The sequence below is a fragment of the Lepus europaeus genome, chromosome 22 (assembly GCF_033115175.1).
Source record: "Lepus europaeus isolate LE1 chromosome 22, mLepTim1.pri, whole genome shotgun sequence".
Lineage (NCBI taxonomy): Eukaryota > Metazoa > Chordata > Mammalia > Lagomorpha > Leporidae > Lepus > Lepus europaeus.
The window spans coordinates 16,097,403-16,111,495 of record NC_084848.1 but is presented as its reverse complement, the minus strand read 5'-3'; the positions used below and the strand labels follow the sequence as shown (position 1 = coordinate 16,111,495).

Below are 14,093 nucleotides of genomic sequence, written 5' to 3'. Positions count from 1 at the left end.
GGAGCCAGGCGCCTCCTCCTGGTCTCCCTTGCGGGTGCAGGGCCCAAGCACTTGAGCCATCCTTCCCAGGCCACAGCAGTGAGCTGGACTGGAAGAGGAGCAACCGGAACAGAATCCAGTGCCCCAAGTGTGACTAGAACTTGGGGTGCCGGCGCTGCAGGCAGAGGATTAGCCTAGTGAGCCACAGTGTTGGCCCAGTCCATGATTTTTGATGTTTAACCTTTATAGCTCTATAGGCTTTTCCCTTAAGTTTTACTGGTTGTTCAGTTACCATTGCCATCTTAAAACAAGACCACAACCAAGAAGATTTGTAAGTGGTCAACCTTAACTGTTATTGCAGATTAGGCAGCATGCCTGTGGCCCTTTTCTATTTGAATATGAAAATAGATATTTAAGAGAATGTATTGGTTGGAATGTGAAATTCACAGTGCAGTTATTGATAGAGATAAATGTATGCTTTCCTCTTGTAGATTGTAACCATTCATTTCTTGAGTAACATTTCAACTAAATTAGTGTTATTTAAAATATCATTTAAGGGGCCAGTGCTGTGGCGTAGCAGGTAAAGCCACCGCCTGCAGTGCCGGCATCCCATATGGGTGCCAGTTTGAGACCTGGCTGCTCCACTTCTGATCCAACTCTCTGCTATGGCCTGAGAAAGCAGTAGAGGATGGCCCAACTCCTTGGGCCCCTGCACCTGCATGGAAGACCTGGAGGAAGCTCCTGGCTCCTGGCTTCGGATTGGCGCAGTTCCAGCCATTGCGGCCAACCAGGGAGTGAAACTGGATGGAAGACCTCTCTCTCTCTCTCTCTCTGCCTCTCCTCTCTGTGTAACTCTGACTTTCAGATAAATAGAATAAATCTTTTAAAAAAATATCATTTAATGTCAATTCCTGTCTCATTACTAAGTCCCAGTTACATTGTTGAACTTGGCAATTTTTGCATTGTTTGCTTTTTAAAAAATATTTATTCATTTGAGAGGCAGAGACCGGGAGAGAGTCCCCATCCACTGGTTCACTCCTCAAATGCTTACAACTGACAGGATTGGACTGGACTAAAGCCAGGAGCTCAAAACTACTTAAGCAGTCATCCGTGGGCTCTCATTACGAGGAAGCTGGCATTGACTGTAGAGCTGGGACTCAGCCCCATGCATTCTGACCTGGGATGTGAACATTCCAATTGGCATCTTAACTCCTCTGCCAGATGCCCACCGCTCATTACTGCTTTTAACTGACCCTTTTCTCTCTTCTTTCCAACAGGTTGTGGACTGAGTTTAATCGAGAAGTGTACGGGCTGATCAATGCTGGCCTGACCTACAGCAGAAGAAGGGAGCTCCACCTGCCCAGGTGCACTTGTGTTGATACCACTGATAACTTGGTGTCATCCACTGCCTGTGTGGAAAATTCTCCCTATTGAATTGTTTTGCACATGGAGGACAACAGCAGAGAGGGCAACACAGGTTGATAAGAGTAGAGACAGCAGGAAGATAATTTTACTGTATGCCCTCAGGACATTTCCCCTAGCTGGAGTTCTGAACTTGGACAGAACCCTATCCAATCATTTTGATTTTGCTATAGGTTTTTTTTTTTTAATTATTACTTTCCCCGACACATTGTATTTTATTTCTGTACTTTAGAAATGGGCCTAAGGATCACAAAGTGGCCCAGCCATGGGGCTTTGTTTCTGAAATCTTGGCTCATCATTACCCTGGGGCTCTACTCACAGGTGTCAAAACTCCTGGCCTGCCCTAGTGTGTGCCGCTGCGACAGGAACTTTGTCTACTGTAATGAGCGAAGCTTGACCTCAGTGCCTCTTGGGATCCCGGAGGGCGTAACCGTGCTCTACCTCCACAACAACCAAATTAATAATGCTGGATTTCCTGCAGAACTGCACAACGTACAGTCAGTGCACACGGTCTACCTTTATGGCAACCAACTGGATGAATTCCCCATGAACCTGCCCAAGAATGTCAGGGTTCTCCATTTGCAGGAAAACAACATTCAGACCATTTCACGGGCTGCTCTTGCGCAGCTCTTGAAGCTTGAAGAGCTACACCTGGATGACAATTCTATATCCACAGTGGGGGTGGAAGATGGGGCCTTCCGCGAGGCTATTAGCCTCAAATTGTTGTTTTTATCCAAGAATCACCTGAGTAGTGTGCCTGTTGGGCTTCCTGTGGAGTTGCAAGAGCTGAGAGTGGATGAAAATCGAATTGCTGTCATATCAGACATGGCCTTTCAGAACCTCACAAGCTTGGAACGTCTGATTGTGGATGGAAATCTCCTGACCAACAAGGGCATTGCTGAGGGCACCTTCAGCCATCTCACCAAGCTCAAGGAGTTCTCAATCGTACGTAATTCACTCACCCAACCCCCTTCTGATCTCCCTGGTACGCACCTGGTCAGGCTTTATTTGCAGGACAACCAGATAAACCACATCCCTTTGACAGCCTTCTCCAATCTCCGTAAGCTGGAACGGTTGGATATATCCAACAACCAACTGCGAATGTTAACTCAAGGGGTCTTTGATAATCTCTCCAATCTGAAGCAACTCACTGCTCGGAATAATCCTTGGTTTTGTGACTGCAGTATTAAATGGGTCACAGAATGGCTCAAATACATCCCTTCATCTCTCAACGTGCGGGGTTTCATGTGCCAAGGTCCTGAGCAAGTCCGCGGGATGGCCGTCAGGGAGTTGAATATGAACCTTTTGTCCTGTCCCACCTCAACCCCAGGCCTGCCTCTCTTCACCCCAGCCCCAAGCACAGCTTCTCCCACGACTCAGCCTCCTACTCTCTCTGTTCCAACGCCAAGCAGAAGCTACACACCTCCAATTCCTACCACAGTGAAACTCCCCACGGTTCCCGAGTGGGATGGCAGTGAAAGAGTGACGCCACCTATTGCTGAACGGATCCAACTTTTTATCCACTTTGTGAATGATACTTCCATTCAAGTGAGCTGGCTTTCTCTCTTTACTGTGATGGCGTACAAACTCACATGGGTGAAAATGGGCCACAGTTTGGTGGGTGGCATTGTTCAGGAACGCATAGTCAGTGGTGAGAAACAACACCTGAGCTTGATTAACTTAGAGCCCAGATCCACCTATCGGATTTGTTTAGTGCCACTGGATGCTTTTAACTACCGTGCTGTAGAAGATACCATTTGTTCTGAGGCCACCACGCATGCCTCCTACTTGAACAATGGCAGCAACACTGCTTCCAGCCATGAGCAGACGACATCCCACAGCATGGGCTCCCCTTTTCTCCTGGCAGGCTTGATTGGGGGTGCAGTGATATTTGTGCTCGTGGTCTTGCTCAGCGTCTTTTGCTGGCACATGCACAAAAAGGGGCGTTACACTTCCCAGAAGTGGAAATACAACCGGGGCCGGCGGAAAGATGACTACTGTGAGGCAGGCACCAAGAAGGACAACTCCATCCTGGAGATGACAGAAACTAGTTTTCAGATCGTCTCCTTAAATAACGATCAGCTCCTTAAAGGAGATTTCAGACTGCAACCCATCTATACCCCAAATGGGGGCATTAATTACACAGACTGCCACATCCCCAACAACATGCGATACTGCAACAGCAGCGTGCCAGACCTGGAACACTGCCATACGTAACAGCCACAGGTCCAGCATTTGTAAGGTGGACAGTAAAACTCTTGCGAACACACACGTGTGTGCACATAAAGACACACAGATTACATTTGATAAATGTTACACAGATGCATTTGTGCATTTGAATACTCTGTAATTTATACGGTGTACTATATAATGGGATTTAAAAAAAAGTGCTATCTTTTCTATTTCAAGTTAATTACAAACAGTTTTGTAACTCTTTGCTTTTTAAATCTTAAAAAAATATATAGTTGCTGAAGTACTGTACAGGGTTGTACAATGAGAACCCGACGACAAGGCAAAAGAACGAGTGATGCTTCCTTCTGATGCATATTAACCACTTGGCTGTCGAAGCTGTCAGAATAAGTTGTTTTCATAGAGCTGGTGGTCAGGTGAAAGGGCCAATTAAAATGGACTCATCAGGGTAAGATGAATCACATGGGTAAAAGAGGAAATGGCCCAGATGTTTTTTATGCTCTTTCTATACTTCCTGGTCAGGAAGAAATGTGAGAGATTCCATCCTGCAAGAATGGAGGTAGTTACCCTGATTAGACTCAGTGCAGAAGATGCAGAAAGCGTCACAAGGAAGCTGGTTCCCTTGAGATGAGTTAACCCAACCTGACAGAATCAAGAAACCTGAGATGAGATTTGGCAAGATCCTCAAGCCCAGGGGTTAGCTTTCTGACTGGGAACTTGATAATCACTCTTCATGCTTCCCTGGCCCTATGTGATAACAGAATTAGAAGCTTGAGTCTGATTTCAGTCGTCTTCAGGGACCAGTATAATGTCCTAGTAAGAAAACTCCCTTTAAAAGTGTTACTATTCAAATCATATGTCAGGTTGAATCACATTCAACAGAGATATATTCTAGAATACTTTTTTAGAAGAGGCTAATAAAATAATGGGAAGAATTATATTGAATGGAATTATTTTTGATAATGAGAATTATTTGGGTAGATTCACTGAAGCTATGTCAACATGGTATTTAGATCAATGAGGGATCAATGTTTGGAATATATTCCAATGACTTGTTACTTAAAAATTACCAATACTAGTTAGAAACACCTGGTTGGTGATTCTCTTATACAGTATCAACTGGCTTTGTTAGTATCATGTTGAAATAGCTTGAATTAATATCTTTATCCCCCTTGCAAATTCTTGTCTTCCAATCATCTAGCATATATTTTTGTAATTAGTTGTTTATGACACCTTTGTTTTTCCACCCTCTGCTCAGAATTTCAGGAAAAAATGGGTGCCAGTTGTAGTTGCACAGAATATCCGTATGTACTCATTTCACTCTAAACTGCATACTGATTTTCACTGCTAATAATTCTATAAGAACACACCAACGGTGGCCAAATGAGTGCATATTTTTAAAAGCAATCTCAGATTTCCACCTTGGATTGGTTTTGATCCTGTTCCACTTTTGAAATTTCATTTGCTCCTTCTCAACGGTGAATGTTCCTGTACTTTGGAAAATGGTGGAGGGATCATCAGTCTTACATGATGAAAAGTGAACAGGTCAGAGAAGGAAGTGCTTCTCCCAATCTTGACAGAGCAGGAAAAAGAGCAGAGGGCATAGAAAAGAGATGGATGTCCACACTAAATCTAGACGTTTTTGAAGCAATGTCCGTCTTCAGAAAACATGACTCATTTACTCTATTCCTTGCCATCCCTTAGATGTAGAAGGGCTAAAAATCCACCTATATTATCTTAAAAAAATACACCCATGGAAAACTCTTCTCCAAATCAAATTTAGCCATTTCACTATATGAGGTATATTTTCTTTACCACTGACCATTATGTTAGAGACTCATGAAGTAAATGTCACTATCATCTTGCTTTCTAAGTAAAATAAAACTGTGATGTGTCTTCTTTGTAAACGTTTAGCTATAAAACGCTATGCAAGTTTTTCTTTATAGTAAGAGCTTTATTTTCTTTAATAATGTACCCCAACTTATATGTTTTAATCTCCCCCATCCCTCAGAGTAAGCCGAAAATATAACTGAACCTATAATGTTGTAGACACAAGAATTGAAACTGTGCAGTCAGTAGAGCTGAACTTAGCTATGAATTAATTTAAATTAATTCTAAGGTGACTCTAGTTTTCATGTTAGTCTATTAGCTAGAAAGTTTTGGCTGTTGTTTCTTTAAAGCTATGGTCCACACAGTGAAGGGATAAGACAATCCGTGAAGGTGATCCTAGTAGCAGTTAAGCCATCTAAAATCAGACAATGACATGGGGGTTTGTGTACTTAGATGGATAATTCCCTTCCACTGTCCTCTTCCCCTTGGCTGTGTAGATAAAACTGTGTGTTCAAATGATGGTACTTTGACTTTTGACGGTTTTTTATTTCTGTTATTCACAGAATAATCATTCTCATTTGTTTGTATTGTATTCTTAACTCCCAGTGGAATTTTTGGCTGCTGAAACTTCATTGCTTTGGACCATAAATAATAAGGATGGAGAGAGTCCTATTATGTCTTCTGGGATTCACAAAATCCTTTGGGGCTTAAGTGGTACAAGGGTGACCAACTTACATTAAGTGGTTAGAATGATCCAAAAAGTTTCCTCTTCTAGAAGGTGTTCCTGAAGGGACAGAATCTCTTGATAGGCTTTATTTTGATGTTGCATTTTGATATTGATGATGAGCAAGGCTTATCAAATAAGCACCAGTTTCCAATCTATAGTAATATACCTGGGGCTGTACCTACACCAGGATAGAAAGCACATCATAGAATCTGTAATGTCCTGTGTGTCTTATGAAAATTGCTGAAGGAACACCCCTGGTAAATTATGCTTTGCTTTGCATTTCTAGCCATGGGAATATGTTTTGCAGATATATTTGCTCTGCATTTGGGCCTCTCTTGCTGTGTATACCATGTATTTTGAAGTGATTAATTCAGAATCACGGTTGAAAGGTACAGGCCAATCCCATGGAATGAAGCCATGCTCAATGGCTTTCTCATAACTTATGCTCTCTTACCAAATGAGATAATCTCTGAAAGTAAGTGACCACTTTCAGAGCTCAGTCACTGTCATTGTAAAAAGGACATTCCAAAGGGAAGAGTCATCGCTATGATCACACAGGTATCACTGGCACTTAGTCATACCAAGGATAATCTTTACTAAGTACTCATCTAGGAAGATGTTTGATCAGGGGAAGACTATGAGCTTCCCTCAAACAATTCAGATGCATTGACAGCCAATCACGTGGGTCAATTACAAGCAGAGACAAGGAGAGGAATGTGTCCCCATGCCTACTTTCCTTATGCAACAAATGGAAAATACTCTACCTTGTGAAAAATAATGCAATTTATAATTATCTGGATGTTTGTTGAAAATATATTAGACATTTTCCCTGAGGTTAAACAAAAAGTGTAAAGGTTAAAAACAAAAAGTGTAACATGACCAGTCTGGTAAAAAGTAGTAATGAAGTAGCTAATATCACAGCTCCATTTCTTACTAGTGCAGATCATAATGGTCTTAGTCATCTCACACAACTCAGAACTTACTTCCCATTGGGAAAACAAGCACTTCATGTTGTGAACGAAGCATCCATTCGAAACACAAGGCAATATTTTGGTTCACCGGGAGCAGATGCTGCAGTTGATTACCAAACGTTAGCTTCAAAGTCCAGTGCAGCTTTTGAAAGGAAAGTGGTTAAAAAGAAGATATTACATTTTAGTTTAGAACATGAGAATAATGATTTTGCTCAAGACTTACCATTTCAGCTGCTTGGGAAAGCAGAAGCAGGAAAGAGCTTCCCACAAAGAACAAAATACCTAAAACAAAGCAACTTCTAATTCTTGGTCTTGTCAGACCTTTCCTGATGCTCCTTTTAAAAATCTGAAATACTAATGGTAGGAAGCTGTAGCTTACATCTTTTCTAATTGCTTCAGCAGGGTCAAAAAGACTATTGCTGGTAAAGAGGAATGCTTGTCACTGATTGTGGGGGGAAGTTTTATACACGTATAATCCTGTTATTATATCAAATCAGATTCTTTTGCTATGGTTTTTGTTTCTATTTTTTTTAGATGCACACCCACCAAAAGAGCACAAGGTCATTGCCACATGCATTTTTAAATTAGTATGAAACACAAACGTGTTCACATGCACCCATAAAAATGGGACATTTGTAAAGGGGTCCATGGAAGGTACAATTTATAATCATTTGAGGCCAGGTAAAGGCTTTTGTCACTGCATGTTCCCCTATAATATAGGACTGGTATATATTCATGGAAAGTTAATCTTGATGATTTGTTATTGTTTGAACCATATGTTGATTTGCTTCTGGTTTGTGTTTAGTGTGTTCTCTCTGACAGGGGGCTGAAAGATTCTACATCACACATCCTCTGGGACCTACCATGTTGCACACTTTGTTAACTAAAAACTTCACTCTACACTATACAGTACCTTGTTGATATATTCAGTAAAGGCTTATTTTAAAAGAAAACCACATTGTGTTTATCTGAGTAAGTTCATTGGGACACAGCCCATGCTTGTGTTGTAAAAGAGGAATGAGGGATAACTTCCTGATGAAGCAAGATGATGAGACTGAAGATGACAGTACGGTTTTCATATTTTTCTGTTGTCAAGACAGCTTCTGTTAAGGACATTTGATCCTTTTTGTGTGAGGGATTTATATAAAATCCTCATGTTCTTTTCTATATTTTAAATTGTGAGAATCTATAAATATCCTCTAAGTATATGCACATATACAGAACATATGATTTTGTATTTGTGAAATCCATGTTGATTAGCTTAGAGATAATGCCAACATAGTTATCTAATGAGAATAGTCTTTTTTTTTTCTATTATATACCCTATGGATTTTAAATGTAATTTTTCTTTAAGAATTCTCATAGTACTTTTCTACTCCAGAATTATTTATATCTCATCCACCTTTACTTTCAGTGGCCACTCATGAAAATGCATCTACTCATACACTCAGATTCAATTTTGGATGAGTCTCATAGGATTTTCCAGAATGCTTTTGCCTAACCTTTCCTGGCAATTTCACTAATAATGAATTTGACAGAGATTGAATCAGGAAATAAAATTATGACATTAAAGTTAACTAGTATTAGTTATTTGTAGAATCTCAGTTGGAAAATTAGCTATGAGAGACAGCAGTAATCAGTGATTCATATTACACTAGGGGGGTTTTATGGGAAATAATGTCCGTGCTATTCTTGGTTATTCTGGCCAAGAGTTACAGACATTACTCTACGGAGATTAGACCCCTAGCCAGGGAACAGCATTCGTTCAAAAGGATTTATTCGTGTCCTACTCTGTTCCAAGCACCAGACTGAGTTCACAGGCCTCACAGAAGAAGAAAATGCAGTCTAAGCCAAATCAAGCATATCTTCTACTCCACTACATCCCTAAACAAATCTGTGTGTTGATCCAATGTATTTACTCTTCATCTATTGTCTACAGAACTATGTTAAGTTCTACTGAGGATTCAGAGAAAAATGTAACTCCACCATTAAGGAAGTCACAGATTGTGTAATAGGTGCTTCTAATGCATCCCAGTGTTTCAGAGCCATGTAATATCTTTACATGGTTGCATGAAACTTTCAGGGTAAGGCTGATGTTGCATCTGTCTTAGATGATCTAAGTTTTTAATAGATGAGACAAAATGATAGTACATTGATAAAATCAGAACGCAATTTGGATTATATTTTCAAGTTTACATGAAAACTTAGTAATTATATTTGGTAATTGCCATGCAGCGTTTTAAATTTTCAGTTGAATACCAGAAATCAAAACAATCTGAAATAATAATTATGACATCTGATAATTATAGAGCCCCTTTGTATATGTAAGACGATTTGCAATGCGTTTTGATAATATGTTTTATTTTTTTCTTACAATAACTGCATGAGGCACATTTTCTAATTTTTCGGACTTTTAAAAATCACCTTCAAGAGAAATCAAGTGACTAGTCTGCAGTCATAAACCCTGTGAAGGCAGAATCTGAACTAACCACAGACATTACTCAATGGACTGTTTTCCTGACTCCTAATAAATTCACTAGCCTTATGACTAACTTTCAGGACAAATTCTTAACCAATCTTTGATGATGAAGCTGTTATTTTTTATGATGATGCCCTCTCGGTAGACACACACATTATAATTAGTTCCTTTGGAGAAATCCAAAGGGCATTTTTAAAATCCCAAACATCTATCTCCTTTAAATCCTGCAGTCATCCATTTCTATTTTTTAGAGAGATTGTGTTTTCATGATTATTTGATGACTGCACATTTATCTGATTTGAAAGTTTTAGATGCAATCAAGATATGCCTATACCCATAGGGTGAACTGAAAGACTTATTCAGAGGGCTTGAGTTGGGTTATTTTTAGTAATGCATTTGTTTCATACTTGAGAGGTTGCTCTAAGTATTTTGTAGATCCTGCTGAAGATGCACATATGTCAAGATCTATTAGGGCATTAGCAAGTTGGCTTCTGGATTTATTCTCCTTTTTTCATACCACAAATAAAGTATGCTTAGGAGATTTTATATGAGCTTTATTTTCATTAGTTATGCCAAAAATCAGGGATACGGAATTTTTGTTATACTCCAAACAGATGTCATTTAGCATGCACATCAACTGTTGATCTTATTTATCAATTTTGTTGGTATGAAGGCAAAATTAGCTGAAAATTTCCATTTCACCACTTCAATCACATAATGAACCTACATACTGGGTCAGTCTTTTCCTAATCAAGTATAAAACTGCCCTGGCTCTAGAATCTGCTAAACTCCATAATTTGACACTAAGTCCTTGTTTAAATGGTGGTTTCATTTTCAAATGGCAGATATTTACTGAGGCCTGGTAAGTTTTGGTGCAGAATAAAACTGGGAAACCAATTTTACATCATCAAAAATCTTGCCTAGAGGCTACTAATAGTCAACATATGGCCCAGGCTATTCCTACTTCATTGCTTACTTTAACAAGTCATTCCCTGAAATTAGTGGCCAAAATCCTGCTAATTCAGGCAAATGAATTTTCTCCTTGATTCCACAACACTGATGTGGTTATGACCCACCCTTTAGTCTCTTCTCATTTCAGTCTTTCCTACACCTCAGGACAAAGGATAACCTATAAAGAATCTGGGAGTGTAACACTATCTTGCTTTCAAAAACTTGTTACCATTACTTGAAACTCATATGATACTAAACATCCTCCCACCCACTGCTCTTGGCATTCCTTACCAGTATTGCCTTCAACTTCAGTACACTCTCTAGATTAGGCATGCATCTAATGTGAGCAAGCAAACAAACCTTTCAATTTACCTCCTAGAGATCTCAAACTCATTCACACTGCCATACTTCTACTCAAGATATTTCATCCTGTGACATTCTCCTTTGGTGACATGTTCATCCCTTATGATGTAGGACAAATACTCCCCTTTAGAAAGCTGCTTGAATCAGACTTGTCGATTATCTGTCTTCTCTGTGCATTGTACATAACCTTAAAATGATTTATTTTAGCACCAATATATTATAATATTTGGGGGTATGTTTTATGCCTAAACTCTGGGCCCCCAAGAGACAGAGAACATTCTGCTAGTTGTTTTTTTTTTTTTTTTAAGATTTTATTTATTTATTTGAGAGGTAGAGTTACAGTGAGAGGGAGAGACAGAGAGAAGGGTCTTCCTTCTTCTGGCTCACTCCCCAGATGGCCACAATGGCCGGAGCTGTGCCGATCTGAAGCCAGGAGCCAGGTGCTTCCTCCTGTTCACCCATGCAGGTGCAGGGGCCCAAGGACTTAGGCCATCTTCCACTGCCTTCCCAGGCCATAGCAGAGAGCTGGACTGGAAGAGGGGCAGCCGGGACTAGAACCAGCACCCATATGGGATGCTGGCCCACAGGCAGAGGATTAACCTACTGCGCCATGGTGCTGGCCCCCATTCTGTTAGTTGTATGTTGTCCAGTGTTAAGTTCAGTGCCCTGTCTCTAATAGATGTTCAGCACGGAGAACAGTCACCTGATCAGTCCTATGGACAGATGGCTTTTATAATAACCTTCGAGAAGAGCTGTGGAACTCTGAATTATATAGAATTAGCCTTGATCAAACACAATGATATGAATTTTAAAAGAAAAAATGTATTTCCTAAAAACATCTCTTGGCTATTTGTTACTAGTTTTTAGCAGAAATTTTATTTTTGTGGCTAATTTCTAGCTACAGCTTTACCTGATTTGAAATCAACACTCACAGGGTGAGCAGAGAGAACTAGGAAAATGACTTACAGAACATCCTTTTACTATGCTCTGGACAACCTCAAAATTCTGGGCCAGCTTGCCAAAAAGCAAAGAAAGAGATATCTTTAAAAATCATCTTGCAACAAAGCATTATCATCATGAGAAGTCCACAAAGGACAGGTAGATACAAAGTTAAACATTTTGGCAGGTTGCTAGTCAAAAGGAATCCCCACACGTAAAAAGCACAGGTAGATTATTTATGTTTCTCATATCCCTCTGCAGAATCAAGAAACCAGTCATTTTTCACTGTAATACCCTATATTAAAAATACAGCACATATAATGTCAGGGTTTATATGGTGTCATATTGGGCATTGCCATGAGAATAAATAGTATCTTCAAGAAATTCTGTGTCCATAAAGGAGGCAATGGATAGTGTTGGTTTAGAACTCAGACTTTAAGTCAGGTCACCTAATTTTTGACCCCTTGGCAGTAACTCACAAACATCAAATTCTTTCTTTTTTAAAAGATTTATTTATTTTGGAAAGGTAATAGCAAAAGACAAAGGTACAGGCACAGAGAAAGATCTTCCATCCGCTGATTCACTCCCCAGATAGCCACAACAACCAGCACTAGGCCAGGCCAAAGCCAAGAGCCAGGAGCTTTATACGGGTCTCCCATGTGGGTGGCAGGGGTCCAAACCCTTAGGCAATGTTCTGCTTTTTTTCCCAGGCTATGAGCAGAGAGCTGGATCAGAAGTGGAGCAGCTGGGACTCAAACCGGCACCCATATGGGATGCCAGTGTCTCAGGTGGTGGCTTTATCCACTATGCCAAAATGCTGGCTCCATATACATCAATTTATTTTTCTTTAAATGGGAACAATGATTTTTTAACACATATGGTGGTTGTCAGAATTAAAGGCATGTGGGGCAATTGACACAGTATCAGATACTGAGCAAACACTGACTAAATGGCTTTGAGTACCATGTATTTTTCATACAGAACTAATTCATAAGCAGAGGGTGACATATTTCCTCATTAATTTATGTTTTAAACCAAACCTCTTGAGTATTAAAATCAGAATTATATGTCATGATTAGCTAATGAAAGGTAATTAACATCCAAAATTCCATGTCAATGTGCCCAACTGTTGTCAATACAAGTCCATTTCTTTCTGTTGTTTTTGCACAGCTGGGGAAGATGAGGTGCCATAGATAACACCAAAACCACATTAGGTACTTTGTCTCACAATGGATGGGACCACTGAACAGTGTAGTTGGAAGAAAACAGGTTTCTTTGTAATATAGTACCTCTTGTCTGCATATGTAGGTGTGGTTATTGCTGAAAGCTAATTAAGGAAATGTGAATATGAAATGAACCCTGAGAGTGAGTGCTCAGAAGACACTAGAAACTTGAAGCTTTTTAAAAAAAAAATCAAGCAGTAACATTTCTATCAGAAATCTATAGTTTCAAATACCATAGTTTTATTATGTTCTACTAAATCACCAACAATAAAATTTAAATTCACACGAGGTTTGCAGATAGGGGTGGTGGCAACAACCAAATGGAAGAACAGTTACAGATCTCTACCATGCAGATGTTGTAGTTGACTACATGTTACACAGTTCCTTTTTGCAATCAATATCATTCTAAATTTTGTCATCTGCTTGTAATTAAGAGGCATGCATCCTCTTCTGCTCGGTCATGTTGGTTTTTTCTTTCTATGCACTTTCTATTTGTAATAGCTACTCTCAGTGCATCTTCCTCACTGTGGTCTGCATGAGCATTTTCCCTTTATTTTTGTTTCCTTGCTCAACAGATTGCAAAAGGTCAGATGTTTGAACACTGGATAATACTATTTTCTCTCCTAGTCCTTGACTGCATTGCTTAATTTATTTCATGGCAGTTATTTGATGGTCCAAAACCAAGCTCTATTCTGTTTGTATAAGTATCTGTTCTTGATTGGTCAGCCCCCAGATCTTCCCATTACTAAATACTTTAACTGTTTAGCTGGAATACAGTATGCTTCAGTAGTATATCTGAAATAAGGGAGAACAAGGAAGTCCGTTATTTTGTAAAGGAAGCAGTTATATCAGGTAGAGTAGCCCTGCTTACAGGATTGTTGCTAATTGGATGGGAAGCTAAAATGGTCAAATGTTGTGGAACTCTTTTTTATTTATTTATTTATTTTTGACAGGCAGAGTTATAGACAGTGAGAGAGAGAGAGACAGAAAGAAAGGTCTTCCTTCTGTTGGCTCACCCC

At 39.8% G+C, this 14,093-nt stretch overlaps 2 protein-coding genes across 2 annotated transcripts in view; both read left to right on the top strand.

The window, feature by feature from the left end:
* The window catches only part of LOC133751191 (uncharacterized), a 90,293-nt gene extending 88,873 nt beyond the window's left edge, over positions 1-1,420 (top strand). Inside the window, exon 4 of the mRNA XM_062181036.1 lies at positions 1,257-1,420. Coding sequence (XP_062037020.1) covers positions 1,257-1,413 — 157 coding nt within the window. The 3' untranslated portion in view covers positions 1,414-1,420. The remainder of the gene's footprint in view (positions 1-1,256) is intronic.
* A 13-nt stretch (positions 1,421-1,433) lies between these two features.
* FLRT2 (fibronectin leucine rich transmembrane protein 2) lies at positions 1,434-8,208 on the top strand. The gene has a single exon (XM_062181268.1). The coding sequence runs from the start codon at positions 1,636-1,638 to the stop codon at positions 3,616-3,618; it is 1,983 nt and encodes a 660-aa protein (XP_062037252.1). The 5' UTR covers positions 1,434-1,635; the 3' UTR covers positions 3,619-8,208.
* Positions 8,209-14,093: the final 5,885 nt, after the last annotated feature.